Source organism: Odocoileus virginianus, chromosome 30 (assembly GCF_023699985.2).
Source record: "Odocoileus virginianus isolate 20LAN1187 ecotype Illinois chromosome 30, Ovbor_1.2, whole genome shotgun sequence".
NCBI lineage: Eukaryota > Metazoa > Chordata > Mammalia > Artiodactyla > Cervidae > Odocoileus > Odocoileus virginianus.
Window position 1 is genome coordinate 6,570,644 of NC_069703.1, and position 18,504 is coordinate 6,589,147.

Below are 18,504 nucleotides of genomic sequence, written 5' to 3' on the forward strand. Positions count from 1 at the left end.
ATGCTGGGCTGGATAAAGCACAAGCTGGAATCAAGATTTCCAGGAGAAATATCAATAACCTCAGATATGCAGATGACACCACCCTTATGACAGAAAGTGAAGAAGAACTAAAGAGCCTCTTGATGAAAGTGAAAGAGGAGAGTGATAAGTTGGCTTAAAACTCAACATTCAGAAAACTAAGATCATGGCATCTGGTCCCATCACTTCATGGAAAATAGATGGGGAAACAGTGGAAACAGTGAGAGACTTTTTTGGGCGGGGGCTCCAAAATCACTGCAGATGGTGACCGAAGCCATGAAATTAAGACGCTTGGTCCTTGAAAGAAAAATTACGACCAACCTAGACAGCATATTAAAAAGCAGAGACAAAACAAAACAAAACAACAAAAACCAAAAAAACAAACAAAAAACCCAAAATAAAAAGCAGAGACATTACTTTCCCAACAAAGATCTGTCTAGTCAAAGCTATGGTTTTTCCAGTGGCCATGTATGGATGTGAGAGTTGGACTATAAAGAAAGCTGAGCGCCGAATAATTGATGCTTTGAACTGTGGTGTTGGAGAAGACTCTTGAGAGTCCCTTGGACTGCAAGGAGATCCAACCAGTCCATCCTAAAAGAAATCAGTCCTGAATATTCATTGGAAGGACTGATGCTGAAGCTGAATTCCAATACTTTGGCCACCTGATACGAACAGCTGACTCATTTGAAAAGACCCTGGTGCTGGAAAAGATTGAGGGCAAAAGGGGATGACAGAGGATGAGACGGTTGGATGGCATCACTGACTCAATGGACATGAGTTTGAGTAAACTACAGGAGTTGGTGATGGACAGGTAGGCCCGGCATGCTGCAGTCCACAGGGTCGCAAATAGTCGGAAATGACTGAGCCACTGAACTGAACTGAACTGGTAGTTGTTTGGCTTGAGGCGACCCAGCCCTCGGATCTCATGTTAATGGCGACATAAAAGAGGGCTTATGACAAGGGAGCCCTTCCTTGACTGCTGCTGCCAGTGTCCCTATCGCTGAGGTGAGCCCTTGCTGACCCATTTCTCCACAGGAGACCCTCCAACACTTGTAAGTAGTTTTGGTTCAGTCTCCTGTGGGGTCACTGCTCCTTTCCTCTGGGTCTTGGTGTATGCAAGATTTTGTTTGTGCACTCCAAGACTGGAGTCCTTGTTTTCCCCAGTCCTGTGGACAGTCCTATAATCAAATCCCGTTGGCCTTCAAGGTCAGATTCCCTGGGGATTCGCAGTCCCTTTGTCAGATCTCCAGGTTGGGAAGCCTGACGTGGGGTTCAGAACCTTCACAACAGTGTGAGAACTTCTTTGCTATTACTGTTCTCCAGTTTGTGGGTCACCCACCCAGCAGGTATGGGATTTGATTTTATTGTGATTGCACCCTTCCTACCTTCTTGTTGTGGCTTTTTCTTTGGCTTTAGACGTGGGGTATCTTTTTTTGGTGGGTTCCAACATCCTCCTGTTGAACCAGATGTTCAACAGCTAGTTGCGATTTTGGTGCTCTCACAGAAGTAGATAAGCACACATCCTACTCTACCATCTTAACCAGAAGCCTCTAAGCAAGCTTTTTCACTCTCAGCCTCATCAAGAGGCTCTTTAGCTCCTCTTCAATTTCTGCCATTAGAGTGGTATCATCTGCATGTCTGAAGTTGATATTTCTGTCAGTGATCTTGATTTCAGCTTGTGACTCACTCAGCCCAGCATTTCACATGTACTCTGCATATAAGTTAAATAAGCAAGGTAACAATATGTACGGCCTTAATGCATTCCGTTCCCAAGTTTGAACCCGGCCGATTCTAACTGTTCCATGTCTAACTGTTCATTGTTGACCTGCATACATGTTTCTCAGAGCAGGTAAGGTGGTTTGGTATTCCCATCTTTTTAAGAATTTTCCACAGTTTGTTGTGATCCACACAAAGGCTTTAGCATAATCAGTGAGGCAGAGGTAGATGTTTTCCTGAAACTCCCTTGCTTTCTCCATGATCCAACAAATGTTGGCAATTTGGTCTCTGGTTCCTCTGCCTTTTCTAAACACAGCTTGTACACCTGGAAATTCTCTGAAGCCTAGCTTGAAGGATTTTGAGCCTTACTAGCATGCAAAATGAGCACAACTGTATGGCAGTTTGAACATTCTTTGGCATTGCCCTTCTTTGGGACTGGAATGAAAACGGACCTTTTCCAGTACTGTGGTCACTGCTGAGTTTTTCAAATTTGTTCGACTATTGAGAGCAGTACTTTAACAGCATCATCCTTTAGGATTTGAACTGCCTCAGCTGGAATTTCAACACCTCCACTAGCTTTGTTTGTAGTGCTGCTTCCTATGGCCCACTTGACTTCACACTCCAAGATGTCTGGCTCTAGGTGAATAACCACACCTTTGTGGTCATCCACGTCATGAAGACATGTTTTGAACAGTTCTTCTGCGTATTCTTGCCATCTCTTCTTAATATCTTCTGCTTCTGTTAGGTCCTTAACATTTCAGTCCTTTATTGTGCCCATTGCATGAAATGTTCCCTTGGTATCTCTAATTTTCTTGAAAACTCTCTAGTCTTTCCCATTCTACTGTTTTCCTCTATTTCTTTGCTGCTGCTGCTAAGTCGCTTCAGTCATGTCCAACTCTTCGCAACCCCATGGACTGCAACCTACCAGGGTCCTCCATCCATGGAATTTTCCAGGCAAGAGTACTATTTCTTTGCAGTGTTCACTTAATAAGGCTTCCTCATCTCTCCTTGCTATTCTTTGGAACTCTGCATTTAGATTGGTATATCTTTCCCTTTCTCCTTTGCTTCTCTTCTTTTCTCAGCTATTTGTAAGCCCTCCTCAGACAAGCATTTTGCCTTGTTGCATTTCTTTCTCCTTGGTATGGTTTTGGTCACCATCTCCTGTACAAAGCTATGAACCTGTGTCCATAACTCTTCAGGCACTCTGTGAGATCTAATCCCTTGAATCTATTTGTCACTCCCACTTTGAGTCATAAGGGATTTGATTTAGATCATACCTAATGGCCTAGTGGTTTTCCCTACTTTCTTCAATTTAAGCCTGAATTTTGCAATAAGGAGCTAATGATTTGAGCCACAGTCAGCTCCAGGTCTTTGCTGACTGTACAGAGTTTCTCCATCTTCAGCTGCAAAGAATATAATCAATCTGATTTCAGTATTGACTATTTGATGATGTCCATCCCTTGTGTTGTTGGAAAAGGGTGTTTGCTATGACCTGTGGATTCTCTTGTCAAAACTGTTAGCCTTTGCCCTGCTCCATTTTGTACTCCAAGGCCAAACCTGTCTGTTACTTTAGGTATCTCTTGACTCCTTAGTTTGCATTCCAAGCCCCTGTGATGAAAAGGACATCTTTTTTTTTTTCTTTTTTTTGCTGTTAATTCTAGGTCTTGGAGGTCTTCATATATGAACTGTTTCAGCTTTGGTGTTAGTGGTTGGGGCATAGACTTGGATTACTGTGATGTTGAATGGTTTGCCTTGGAAATGAACCGAGATCATTTTGTCGTTTTTGAGACTGCATCCCAGTACTGCATTTTGTACTATTTTGTTCACTCTGAGGGCTACTCCATTTCTTTTAAGGGATTCTTGCCCACAGTAGTAATCTAATGATCATCTGAATTAAATTCGGCTATTCCCATCCATTTTAGTTCAGTGATTACTAAAATGTCGATGTTCACTTTTACCATCTCTGGCTTGCCTATGTTCAACTTACCTTGATTCATGCACCTAACATTCCAGGTTCCTATGCAACACTGTTCTATACAGCATTGTACTTTACTTTCACCACCAGACAAATCTACAGCTGGGCGTCATTTCCACTTAGGTCCAGCCTCTTCATTCTTTCTGGAGCTCTCTCTCCATTCTTCCCGAGTAGCATATTGGACACTTACTGACCTGGGGGCTCATCTTCCAGTGTCATATTCTTCTTTTCATACTGTTCAGGGGGTTCTCAAGGCAAGAATACTGAAACGGTTTGCCATTTACTACTCCAGTGGACCATATTTTGTCAGAACTCTCCACCATGACCCGTCCACTTTGGATGGCTGTGCACTGCAGTTATTAGCAAGAATGGAAAGGAAGAAGAAAAGCAACCAAACATTCATTTTGTTGGTAGCCTTTACGTTTTCAAAAACATGTGGAAATGTGTCATGTTCCCAAAATATAGAGTAGATGGCACTGCCTATCTTTTGCTACCCCAGGGATTAAGGTTTCTCTAAGATAGTTTAAAAGGCCCTTCTCTCACCTTGTATTTCCCAGAGTGTTGAATTGCAGTTTTTAAAAAATTAATTTCAATTGGAAGATATTACAATATTGTGATGGTTTTCGCCATACATCGACATGAATCAGCCATGGGTGCACATGTGTTGCCCACCATCCTGAACCCCCTCCCACCTTCCTCCCAATCCCATCCCTCTGTGTTGTCCCAGAGCACCGGCTTTGGGTGCCCTGCTTCATGCATTGAACTTGCACTGGTCATCTATTTTGTATATGGTAATATACATGTTTCAATGCTATTCTCTCAAATCACCCCACCCTCACTTGCTCCCAGAGCCAAAAGTCTGTTCTTTATATCTGTGTCTCTTCTGGTGCCTTGCATGTAAGATTGTTGATACTGTCTTTCTAAATTCCATATATATATCATTAATACACTATTTCTCTTTCTGAGAGTGTCTCTCTTTCTGACTTCATGCTGTATAATAGGCTCATTTCATCCACCTCATTAGAACTGACTCAAATGTGTTCCTTTTTATAGCTAAGTATTCCATTGTGTATGTGTACCACAGCTCCCTTATCCATTCATCTGCCAATGGACATCTACATTGCTTCCATGTCCTAGCTATTGTAAACAGTGCTACAATGAACACTGGAGTACATGCTGCTGCTAAGTCAATTCAGTTGTGTCCAACTCTGTGCGACCCCATAGACGGCAGCCCACTAGGCTCCCCCGTCTTCTCCAGGCAAGAATACTGGAGTGGGTTGCCATTTCCTTCTCCAATGCATGAAAGCGAAAAGTGAAAGTGAAGTCGCTCAGTCGTGTCCAACTCTTCGCGATCCCATGGACTGCAACCTAACAGGCTCCTCTGTCCATGGGGCTTTCCAGGCAAGAGTACTGGAGTGGTGAGCCATAGCCTTCTCTGATTGGAGTACATGTGTCTCTTTCAATTCTGGTTTCCCTGGTGTGTATGCCAGCAATGGGACTGCTGGGTCATATGGCAGTTCTATTCCCAGTTTTAAAAGGAATCTCCACACTGTTCTCCATAATGGCTGTACCAGTTTGCATTGCCACCAACAGTGTAAGAGGGTTTCCTTTTTTCCACACCCTCTCCAGCATTTACTGTTTGTAGACTTTTTGATGGTGGCCATTCTGACTGGTGTGAGATGATACCTTACTGTGGTTTTGATTCCCATTTTTCTAATAACGAGTGATTATTTTCTTTTCTTGTGTTTATTAGCTATCTGTATGTCTTCTTTGGAGAAATGTCTTTAGTTCTTTGGCCCTTTTTTTGATTGGGTTGTTCGTTTTTCTGTTATTGAGTTGCATGAGCTGCTTGTGTATTTTGAAGTTTGTAAGTTGTTTCACTTGCTTTTATTTTCTTGTATTCTGAAGGCTGCCTTTCACCTTGCTTATTGTTTCCTTCCTTATGCAAAAGCTTTTAAGTTTAACCAGGTCCCATTTCTATTTCCATTATTCTGGGAGGTGGGTCATGGAGGATCTTGCTGTGATTTATATCAGAGGGTGTTCTGCCTATGTTTTCCTCTAACAGTTTTACAGTCTCTGGTCTTACATTTAGATCTTTAATCCATTTTATTTTTGCATATGGTGTTAGAACATGTTCTAGTTTCATTCTTTTATATGTGGTTGACCAGTTTCCCCAGCACCACTTGTTAAAGTGAAAGTCACTCCGTCATGTCTGATTCTTTGCAACCGCATGGTCTATACAGTCCATGGAATTCTCCAGGCCAGAATACTGGAGTGGGTAGCCTTTCCCTTCTCTGGGGGATTTTCCCAACCCAGGGATCAAACCCAGGTCTACTGCATTGCTGGCAGATTCTTTACCAGCTGGGCAACCAGGGAAGCTCCCACTTGTTAAAAAGACTGTCTTTTCTCCATTGTATATTTTTGCTTCCTTTGTCAAAGATAAGTTGTTCATGGGTGCTTTATTTCTGGGCTTTCTATTTTGTTCCATTGATCTATATTTTTGTCTTTGTGCCACTACCATATTGTCTTGATGACTGCAGCTTTGGTGTATAGCCTGAAGTCAGGAAAGTTGATTCCTCTAGTTTCATTCTTCTTTCTCAAGATTGCTTTGGATATTCGAGGTTTTTGGTGTTTCCATACAAATTGTGAAATTGTTTTAGTTCTGTGAAAAATACCATGGGTAGCTAGATAGGGATTGTGTTGAATCTATAGATTGCTTTGGATAATATACTCATTTTCACTTTATTGATTCTTCCAATCCACAAACATGGTATACTTCTCCATCTATTTGTGTCATCTTTGATTTCTTTCATCAGTGTTTTATAGTTTTCTATAGACAGGTCTTTTGTTTCTTTGGGTAAATTTATTCCTAAGTATTTTATTCTTTTTGTTGCAATGGTGAATGGAATTGTTTCCTTGTTTTTTTTTTTTTCACTGTTAGTGTATAGGAATGTAAGGGATTTCTGTGTATTAATTTTATATCCTGAAAATTTATTATGTTCATTGATTAGCTCTAATACTTTTCTGGTGGTATCTTTAGGATTTTCTATGTAGAGGATCATGTCATCTGCAGAGTTTTACTACTTCTTTTCCAATCTGGATTCCTTTTCTTTTTCTTCTCTGATTTCTGTGGCTAGGACTTCCAAAGCTATGTTGAATAGTAGTGGTGACAATGGGCACCCTTGACTTGTTCCTGATTTTAGAGGATTTTTTTTTTTTTTGCCATTGAGGATAATGTTTGCTGTAGGCTTGTCATCTATGGCTTTTATTATGTTGAAGTCTGTTCTTTTTTCATCATAAATGGGTATTGAATTTTGTCAATAGCTTTCTCTGCATCTATTGAGATAATCATATGGTTTTTAATCTTTCAATTTGTCAATATGGTGTATCACATTGATTGATTTTCAAACACTGAAGAATCCTTGCAACCCTGGGATAAAGCCCACTTGGTCAGCACAACACTTCTTAGGACAAATTTGAATTAAAAATCTAAAAATTAAATTCTAGGATGATTCTATTACCCTTGTTTTGGTTGGGGAACTCTTCAAACTTAGGTTACTTGATAAAAGCATGATTAAACAGTTTCAAGTTTATCACAGTTTATTTTATTTTTCATTTTTATTTCTGCTGTCTGCAATCTGGTGCTTGGTGCCAGAATCCAGAGCCCTTTGAAGCTTCCCCTCCTCCCTCCCCAGCCCCCAGTCAGTGGGAAAAAACGCCATCAGAGTAGTAGTATTTCACCAGAGGCCTGTAAGGCCAGTGGGCCCCACCCCCGCCCCTCATGGGGATGGGGGTTGGGGGAAATGAGGGTGAGGGGCCTCAGAGGGCCTCCCACATATTTTACATGTCTCAGGTCTGTTCACCATGCCAGACCAGAGTCAAGCTCAACAGGGTCTTCTTTCCCCACTGATTCTGCCACACCTGTTCCCTTGGCTGTGGTTTTGCTGGATAGTAGGTAGGGACAATGAAGTCTCCTTCATCCATTCATAGACGTCACTAACTAAATCGTGAGGCATTGGCTACCTTAAGAGATATCAATTTACTTCAATATTGAAATATATTTGATTCTAACTCCCAGGTGCTTAAGGGATTACAATAGACACTTTATTTGTATCTAAGATCTAATTTTAGTGATTCGACAATAGATGTTCTATAAACTCTTGAATAAGACAACCACTATTTCTGCAAAGTAATGTGTTCTCTAAGGATCTTCCCCTCCCATTTCCCCACACAACCACTTCCCACTTGCCTCTACAGGTGACTATTAGTAAACAGAAGTTCGAGTTTCTATCACTTAATAGTAATGTCATCTTTGGCAACTCTCTTTACCTATCTAAGCCTCACTTCTCTTAAAAAAAGTTGCCTATCTCACAAAAATACTGAGTGGATAAAATGAGTTAATGCATGTGAAGTGCTCATAAATTTTAAGGTGCTATATAAGGTGTTATTTTGTCTTATAAAAATATAGTAAGCAAAAACATGATATTTTAAGCATCATTAGCAGATTATCATCGATCAACAAAGTTAATGAAGTTTTTATTCACTCAGTTGTATCTGACTCTCTGAGATCCCATGGACTGCAGTCCACCAGACTCCTCTGTCCATGTGATTCTTTAGGCAAGAATACTGGAGTGAATTGCCATTTCCTTCTCAAGGGGATCTTTCTGAGCTAGGGCTCAAACCTGGGTCTCCTGCATTGCAGGCAGATTCTTTACCATCTGAGCCATGAGGGAAACCCCAAGGAATGTTATCATAGACTTGAAATAATCTTCAATGACTAAGCAAAAGCTCTTCTTTAGAACTACCTAGAAATTATGCAGCAAAGTGAGTTGCCTGGGTTAAGTTACTACATTTTAAGACTAATTTCAAAAGACTATTCCAGAGTTGTAGATCCTATAGTCTTTCAGTTATGAGATTCTACAATTTCATGTTTATAACACAGGGAAACAGGCTTATTCTACCCGAACATAATTCAGTTTACTTATACAGCTGTATCAATGGCTAAGCCAGAAACCATAAAGCTTCAAGGGTTAAAGTAAGAGGAATTCACACCTATTTTTTATGGCTTAATGTCTTTCAGACTATACTTTTTGATCCTAATATTAAACTCATTTTTTAATGTATTAATAGGATTACTTACATTTCATTTTCCCCGAGACAATCTAGGCTTATGCCTTTTGTAATATCAAAATTTTATTTCTGAAAAAGTCTTTGAATAGAATTATTTTAATAGGTTTATTAATAGGATAATCTACTTTGTTGGGCCAACTGATGCGAAGAGCTGACTCATTTCAAAAGACCCTGATGGTAGCAAAGATTGAGGGCAGGAGAAGAGGATGACAGAGGATAAGATAGTTGGATGGCATCATTGATTCAATGGACATGGGTTTGGGTGGACTCCGGGAGTTGGTGATGGACAGGGAGGCCTGGCGTGCTGCTGTTCATGGGGTCGCAAAGAGTCAGATATGACTGAGTGACTGAACTGATCTGAAGTACATATTTCAAAAATTATATAATAAATTACTTTTAGTGTCCAGTTTCATGTGTCCTGATTTGAATAATAAATATATGATTTCCACATATAAGAACTAGGAGCAGAGGTCAGCAAAGTTAAGATATTTCTGACTACTAGAAGGAGAGAAGTGAAAGCAGAACTTAATATGATTGATAAAACATCAGAGGATCTTGTCTATAGGTAAATAGCTTTGATTTCTATAAGATAATCAAATCAAGTCTGTCTGCTGCTCATCAATGAAGGTGATGCTGAGATCGAAGAGGAAATAAGTACTAGAAAACAAGGACTTGTAATTCTGAACCCATACAATCATTTCGGAGAAGGTTAAGCTAATATTCATTTTGGAACTTGACAAGTCTCTGATGTAACTATCTCTGAGAAAAGATATATTCTTTCACATAATCCTATTCAGGCAGACCCTAATGATAAGCTTGTCTTATTAGAACTGTATTTATTATCAATAAAGATAAGTCTTTTGAAACTGTATGACCTGAGATTAAATCATGTTAGTGAATACTATATGGTTAGCAACCTTTACCTAGGGCTTCCCTGGTGGCTAAGATGGTAAAGCATCCCACCCTGGTTCACTCCCTGGATTGGGAAGATCTCTTGGAGAAGGGAACGGCAACTCACTCCAGTATTCTTGCCTGGAGAATTCCAAGGACAGAGGAGCCTGGTGGACTATGGTCCATGGGGTCGCAAAGAGTCAGACACAACTGAGCGACTAACACTTTCTACCTTTACCTAGAGTGTATAGAGATGTTTGGTTTGAAAGATGTTTAATAAACAAAGTATACCAATAGGACGACTTACATGAAGATATGATCTTTAGAATTAATTTTGGATATTTTCCCTAACAGTCCATCATTTAGAAGAAAATCAGGGAAGTTGAATTCTCTGTAATGGGTATGTAAGCCAAGGTAATGATGATTTAGAAAGTAATTTTCAAGAAGCAGGTCAATAGATTAAAATGGTTTTAACTTCAAAAGTACAAATCTGTTAAAGTGTAAAACAAAATGTCTGTTTCATTATCTAGAGTTATACTTATGAGATTCTTTGAGGAAACAGGATAACCCTTTTGAAATCTAGTAAGATATAGATTACAAAAAGATGACTATTAACATCCTTTCTAATTTGATCTGATCTTTAAGAATTAGACACAAGATATCTGTGCCTGACCATCATCTTTTAAAGTTTCCTTTTCTAATATTTATAATACATTAAGCAAAAAGAAAAGGATAAAACATTCCATGTTCAAGCAAAAGCTATCTGAGTTCTTTTTTCATACCTAGAAAATGATCACTGTTATAATTATGAGCCACTGTGAAAAACATGAAGCTTCAAGAGTACAAATGGGTTCAGAAATGGAAGAAGGAAAGCAGCTGTGAAAATGAAGAATGATACTCTCAAGTATCAGTTATGTGAGCTGGATTCCTTTAGCCAAAACATTGTTCCCCATATTGCTTGAATTTTTTCAAGCTACATTATCCTGTTGGAAATCCTCCATTGGTTGAATTTGCAGGTAAGGAACCAGGGGAGAATCATGGATACAAAATGTTGAAGATGGAGGGCTGATTCATGCATTATACGCAAGTAGGTGTGTGTGTGTGTGTGCGCGCGCAGATGGAGGACTGATTCATGCATTACATGCAGGTAGGTGTGTGTGTGTGTGTAGATGGAGGGCTGATTCATGCATTACATGCAGGAAGGTGTGTGTGTGTGTGTGTGTGTGTAGATGGAGGGCTGATTTATGCATTATACGCAGGTACGGTGTGTGTGTGTATGTGTAGATGGAGGATTGAGTAATGCATTATACGCAGGTAGGTGGGTGTGTGTGTATAGATGGAGGGTTGATTCATGCATTATATGCAGGTAGGGGTGTGTATGTGTGTGTGTGTGTGTGTAGATGAAGGGCTGATTTATGCATTATACACAGGTAGGTGTGTGTGTGTAGATGGAGGGCTGATTCATGCATTATACGCAGGTAGGTGTCTGTGTGTGTGCAGATGGAGGGCTGATTCATGCATTATACACAGGTAGTTGTGTGTGTATGTGTGTGTAGATGCAGGGCTGATTCATGCATTATACGCAGGTAGGTGTGTGTGTATGTGTATGTGCAGATGGAGGGCTGATTCATGCATTATACGCAGGTAGGGGTGTGTGTGTGTGTGTGTGTGTGTGTGTGTGTGTGTGTGTATAGATGGAGGGCTGATTCATGCATTATACGCAGGTAGGTGTGTGTGTGTATGTGCAGATGGAGGGCTGATTCATGCATTATACGCAGGTAGGGGTGTGTGTGTGTGTGTGTGTAGATGGAGGGCTGATACATGCATTATACACAGGTAGGGGTGTGTGTGTGTGTGTGTGTGTGTGTGTGTGTGTGTGTAGATGGAGGGCTGATTCATGCATTATACGCAGGTAGGTGTGTGTGTATGTGCAGATGGAGGGCTGATTCATGCATTATATGCAGGTAGGTGGGTGTGTGTGTGTGTGTGTGTGTGTAGATGGAGGGCTGATTCATGCATTATACACAGGTAGGGGTGTGTGTGTGTGTGTGTGTGTGTGTGTGTTTGTGTGTAGATGGAGGGCTGATTCATGCATTATATGCAGGTAGGTGGGTGTGTGTGTGTGTAGATGGAGGGCTGATTAATGCGTTATACGCAGGTGTGTGTGTGTGTGTATGTATGCAGATGGAGGGCTGATTCATGCATTATACGCAGGTAGGTGTGTGTGTGTGTAGATGGAAGGCTGATTCACGCATTATAGGAAGGTAGGTGTGTGTGTCTGTGTCAGTTTGTGCCCTTAATACCCAAGTTGTTTAAGGGTTAACTGTACTTTGAATTTTTCACTTGTAATTTTAGGGAAAATGAAAAAAGCACCGAAACCTATTAAAGACAGAGATCTAGAAAGAATATCATAAAACTTGATGCTAAGTAATGGGAGGAAAATAAATGCTAAAAACTTTGAGACATTTACTTTGAACCCTTTATACTTGACTTAAGTAACAAAACAAAAAAACCTACCATTTCCTGAAAAGTGTTAGTTTCTCTAGGAAAGAAAAACTCTCAGATATATATTTCACCGTCTCTAGTTCACAGAGAAAGAAATGAAGAAAAAAGTAAGAGTCTAGTAAAAAAAAATCTTTTTGGAAATCCTCTCTTTAAGCCTAAGAGCATACTGGAATGTTATAGGTACATACATCTCAGGAGTGTGAAGTTCCCCCCAGGTTTTTCTGCTGAGGAGCAACAACCAACAAGTAAAAGGGCTGAAGTGAGGAAAAGACTTAGCAGGGGAGGGAGGGAAGGACTTTGGTCCCTACGTATAGAGAGGCAGCTTCTTATACCCCTTCTTTTCCAAGGGGGGAAAGTGCACCAAGATATTTATGACCTAGATCACTTTTAGAGAAATACTGAATGACCATTACTCATGGGTACATACCTTGACAGGAATGCAAAGCTGAGGTTACCATACAAGCTTCCCTCAGAAAATTACGCACTAAAATATTAGTAAATAATCAAGTATTAGCTTCTTTTAACTAAAAAAACACATATCAAATGGGGAAAACTGACAAATCAGTAAATGGAAAATTTTAAAATTATGTTTTAAAATTAAGCTGGAAAAAAATAAAATAAAGCCAGAAGTCAGTATGGGTTATCAGTCACCAGCCTAAGTAGAATGTCTTAACGACTTACTGTGTATCCTTACTTTGATAAGTTCAGGCTTGTCATTATATTAGTTGATACTATTTTAAGCATTATGCCTAAAAAGAATGATAATATGGGAAATCCTCAATCTGTTATTTCACTAGTTTGAAATCTACACCTTCTATTTTATATTTGCTGATCCTGACAGGTCAGAAAGCAGGTAACATCAAGATAACCATGAATCTAGCATATATAATAGAGAACTGAAGAAGTTATGTCACATTGGAAGGAGAAATGACAATTAAACAAGTGATCTTGAATGGTATTTGATTTCTGAGAGGAAGCAGGAGAATGCAGAAAGTAATTAGCAAATTTATGCAATACGTAAAAGCAGAGACAGAAACACACACAGCAGGTCCAACGAAAGCAATAACTTCAGCTGTTAACCAGAGAGTAGCACTCAACCTGCAAGTACAGAAGCTGACGGCACGTATACTTTTAGGAATTTACGTACAGGAATGAAAGCACTGGATACAGCTGAAAGAAACAGTACCAACTGTGAATATTACATCCATTCTTTGGGTATCATTTGGCCCCTTCCCCCTGAAGTCTACAGGGATTTCAGAGTACATTTTAGTCAAAGTACAGGTCCACAGTCGAGCAATTTACTATTTATGACAATAAGGCATGTTGAGGCATGATATCAAACTTGAACTGGACGTTCTCTGAAAATTTTTTCTAGTCCTTTGATTCTGTATTTTAATATTATTGAAGCACCACTTCTGGGAAAAATACACATAATTTTAGCGTGACCCAAATTCATTATTTTATAGTTAAACATAGCATAAATCCAGGAAACACTCCTAACATATGGGAGTTATCATCTATATATGTGTTTGAAAATAATGTAGTGCCATTATTGGCAGAAATTTATAAAACAATGTCATAAACTAAATCATATATCTTTTCCTAGCTATCGTGAAATCAGTTGATGGAAGTTAAAAGTCTTAATTTTCCAAGATGCTTTATCTTTTGCCATGCTACCATCTTTCTATCTCTGATGTATTAGAGATTCTGAGGAAACAGGTTGTTATTACCTTGTGATTCTGGTACAGGGACTGATATACATATTATTCGTTTCACTCTAAAACAGTGAATTGCAGCTGTCTTAAGGCTGATCTTTCACAATGGGTACTGCTACTGCTGCTAAGTCACTTCAGTCGTGCAACCCCATAGACGGCAGCCCACCAGGCTCCCCCATCCCTGGGACTCTCCAGCCAAGAACACTGGAGTGGGTTGCCATTTCCTTCTCCAGCGCATGAAAGGGAAAAGTGAAAGTGAAGTTGCTCACTCTTAGCGACCTCATAGACTGCAGCCTACCAGGCTCCTCTGTCCATGGGATTTTCCAGGCAAGAGTACTGGAGTGGGGTGCCATTGCCTTCTCCCAATGGGTACTAAGGAAGTAAAAACTTCAAGTTTATCTATAGAAGATATACTACAGGCTATGCTGCCAGGGAATTAGGATTCAGTGCTTTCACTGTTGTGACCTGGGTTTGACCTATGGTCGGGGAAATAACATCCAGCAAGTTGCATAGCACGACCAAAAAAAAAAACCTACAGAAAGGAAAAAAATAAGATGAGCTTTACTTAGTATATGGAGGGACAATTTTCATCCTTCCAATCTGTCTGTTTTGAGAAAAACACATTTGGGCTACCAAGCTAGGCCATGAAGATGGTTGATGATATCCTCCATATATTTAGGTTTCAGCAATTTCCACAGTTCTGATTAGCGTCTCAAAATGAAGCTAAATTCTAAGAAAATCTATATGTATGAATTATATGCATGTATATATACAGAAGATGTATGTGTATATGCTTATTATGTATATATGTGTGTGCATACAAATAACCTACATAGCTCTGAAAAAACACATCTGGGTATCCATAATTATAAAAATTCCTTATCCAATAATGCATCATTAATTTTTATTAACAATCCAGGATTTGTTTAGCATCATGTTTAACATTTTGAAAGTCAAAACATTAACTTTTTTTTGTTCTCAAGGACAGTACTATTAAAAGAAGACCTCTAACACCAGTAGTTAGAACTTTTTACTTATACAACGAAAAACTTTGAAATTTCATTGTGGGACTTAAGTCTTTTTACATTTCTAAAACCTGAGAGTAATTAATGTACATGGAATTCTCATATGCTAGTATATATTTCATATGGTCATGCTGTCTTCATGAAACCATTTGACTGGCGAGCATATTAATTATGGTTTCAAAAGAAATTCCCTATTTGACTCACCAGGAGAAACTTTTAAGGTCCGTGTCTTATTATTTCTGCTGCTGAGCATGGAATATATTTGTAGATGGAATAAGAAAGGAAAAGAGATTTATTTGGGTAATGCCAATATTTATGGCTTTACCTTCTTGTCGAAAATTAGGTCAGTGAAAGAATTACAAATGGATTGAAGGTGGGTTTCTTCATACTAAAAATAAATTTTAGTGATAAAAACACGATTTATTCTATAACTTTTGAATAACAGCTTTTTCTCCTCACCTATTTTCCAATTATATAATAAGAATTTGCTTTAAAATTATAATTTAATGTTTTTCTTTGGTGTAGGAAATAGATTTGCTTTTCATGGAAATAACTGTCCTTTTAAGAACACATATATAATGCAAAATATTGGTAAAATGTAAGAAAAGGTCAAAAGGTTAAAGCATTAAGAGCACCAAAATACAGAAGAATATCAATGTAATAAGATCATGTCAGAGGTAAGCCCTTCTTTTCATCAAAACAATTCTACTAAGTGATCCATATTATATAAAGTTTGGTACCAAATGGCTTATGTTATAGGAAGACTGGAGCATTATCTCAAATGTTAGGAGAAAAAATTTAATATAGTCAAATTAATCACATGAAAAGGAAAGAATACTGATCATGTTGATGGTATTTCTAACATTTGGAAATGTTTTTAAAAAGGAGTATAAATACTACTAAAATTCTGAAAACCATGGTAGAAGCAAAATTAAAGAGCAGCAGTAACAAAAAATTAGACAAAAATGACAAAATTGCCAAGCAGCAGAACTGATTCATTAAGATGAAATATATGATAAAAGGCATTAGAATTAGAAATGACTCTTATCCTAAATATTAAAATAAATACCAAAGAATATGAAATATAACTTCTAAAAGATTGAGAGGAAATGAAATAACACAAAGCAGAGAAAATGAAAGACACCTCACTATTCCCAATGTGGTTATTATTTATGGAATGGATAAAACACGTTGTAGAAAATGTCACTACAGTTAGATAAACACATTAAAAAATCAACATGCCACATTTACCTAAATAATTTTGTAGAACAGCTGAAAAAGCAAATTTCATCAAATTTAGACAGCTTATAGTGGAATAAATAAGTATGGTGAGGTATTAACTAACCCTAAGTTTCACAACGGGCAGCTTCTAGCCGGTTCATTGGAGCTGGGTCTCGGCCACACAAGGATCACTGGATAAGAAGTCAGCTGAGCTGGACTAGAGCTGCCCAATTGTCTTAATAATGAATGCTCCACACTGTCTGTTAAGTAAAGAGAAAGAGAATATAGATCAGAGACCCTGAATGAGAAAAAAAAAAGATAAGTTAGAACAGATGAGTGTAGAACATCCATGAACATTTAATAAATACTCACAGAACATGTGGTACTAATTATACTATAGTGTTTAAGTAGAGATTAGGAGGGATCCAGAACTCAGGAAAGGTCTGCTCCCTGCTCTCTGAGAGCTTACAATCTACTTCACACAATCTTTAGTCTAGCATTATATTAATAGTATAAAACGAGAAAGAGGTCAACAGAGAAACAAATGAATTACAACATTTCTTCTATTTGGAAAAAAAATTATTAAGTTTTAAAAACATATTTTTAAAAAATGAAGTAGGGTTGCCAGAAGTCTATTTAGAAAGTTGTCTAAAACTACCAAAGTACTGTTCAAGTTAGCATTGGTAGAACAGGCACTTAAGATACCTAAGTCATATAACACAGAGTAATTCTGTGTATCTGTGTTATCCTGAGAATCTTTTTGTGTTAATATCAGTTTGGGCCAAAGAAACAACCTAGTTCCTGCTACATTTTTTTGGCACTTTGAGCAAAGGTCTTTTCTTGATTTAGGGAACCAAGTTGTCCTATGACATATTTTTACATTGGGGATAGGCTCAAGTTTCCATATTCCAATTTCTTTAGAGCAGTATTACCTGACTGAAATTTCTATGTTGATGGAAACATTCTGTATCTACACTGTCAAATATGGTAGTCACTAACCACGTGGGGCTATTTAGCACTTCAAATGTGGTTTCAGCAAGTGGTGCTCAGAAAACTGGACAGGAACATGTAAAACAGATTAGAATATTACATCACATCACATACAAAAATAAACTCAAAATGGTTTAAAGATCTAAATGTAAAATATGAAACCCTAAAACTTCTGTTAAGAAAACACAGGTGAAACACTCTTTTATATAAATCACAGCAATATTTTCTTGGATCAGTCTTCTAAAGCAAAATAAAAGCAAAAATAAACAAATAAGGTCTAATTAAAGATTTCTGCACAGCAAAGGAAACCATAAACAAAACGAAAGCAAAACTACAGGATGGGAAGAATATATGGAAAAAATATATTTGTAAACAATGCAGCAGATAAGGGGTTAATACCCAAAATATACAAACAGCTCATATAACTCAATATCAGAAACAGTCTAATCAAAAACGAGTAGAAGACATGAACAGACATTTTTACAAAGAAGGCATACAGATGGCTAATATGTACACGAAAAGATGTTCAGCATCACTAATTATTAGAGAAACAAATCAAAATCACAATGAGGTATCAACTAACACTTGTCAGTGAATGGTCATTATCAGCAAGTCTACAAATAAATATTGGCAAGGGTGTGGAGAAAAGGGAAACTTCCTACACTGTTGGTGGGTTGTAAACTGGTGCAGTCACTATTGAAAACAGTATGGAGGTTCCTTAGGAAACTAAGAATAGAACTACTACATGATCCAGCAATTCTACTCCTGGGTTTGTATCTGGGGGGAAAAAAAAGACACTAATTTGAAAAGATGAATGCACCCCAATGTTCATAGCAGCACCATTTACAACAGCCTAAAAACAATCGAAATGCCATTCAATAGAAAACCAGATTAATAAGATGTGAGATATATACATATCTCACATTACACACACACACAAACACACACAATGGAGTATTATTCAGCCACAAAAAAGAATGAAATATTGCGAGTTGCAGCAACATAGATTGACCTAGAGAATATTATTATGCTTAATGAGATGAGTCAAGACAGAAAAAGACAAACACAATATAATACATCTTATATGTGGAATCTAAAAAAAATACAAATGAATATACAAAACAGAAACAGACTCACAGGCATAGAAAACAAACTTGTGGTTACCAAAGAGGTGAGGGAAGGAAGGACAGATCGGGGTATGGAATTAGCAGATATGAACTTCTGTATGTAAAATAGATAAGCAACAAGGATTTATGGTACAGCGCAGTGAATTACAGCTACTATCTTATAATAACCTCTAGTGGAAAATCTGCAAAAG

At 38.3% G+C, this 18,504-nt stretch overlaps 1 protein-coding gene across 3 annotated transcripts in view; it reads right to left on the reverse strand.

Moving 5' to 3' along the window:
* Positions 1–15,759: 15,759 nt before the first annotated feature.
* BOLL (boule homolog, RNA binding protein) overlaps positions 15,760–18,504 on the reverse strand; it is a 57,910-nt gene continuing 55,165 nt past the window's right edge. For all 3 annotated transcript variants that reach the window (XM_070458505.1, XM_020893557.2, XM_020893555.2), the window contains one exon: positions 15,760–16,456. In XM_070458505.1, coding sequence (XP_070314606.1) covers positions 16,433–16,456 — 24 coding nt within the window. In that variant the 3' untranslated portion in view covers positions 15,760–16,432. The remainder of the gene's footprint in view (positions 16,457–18,504) is intronic.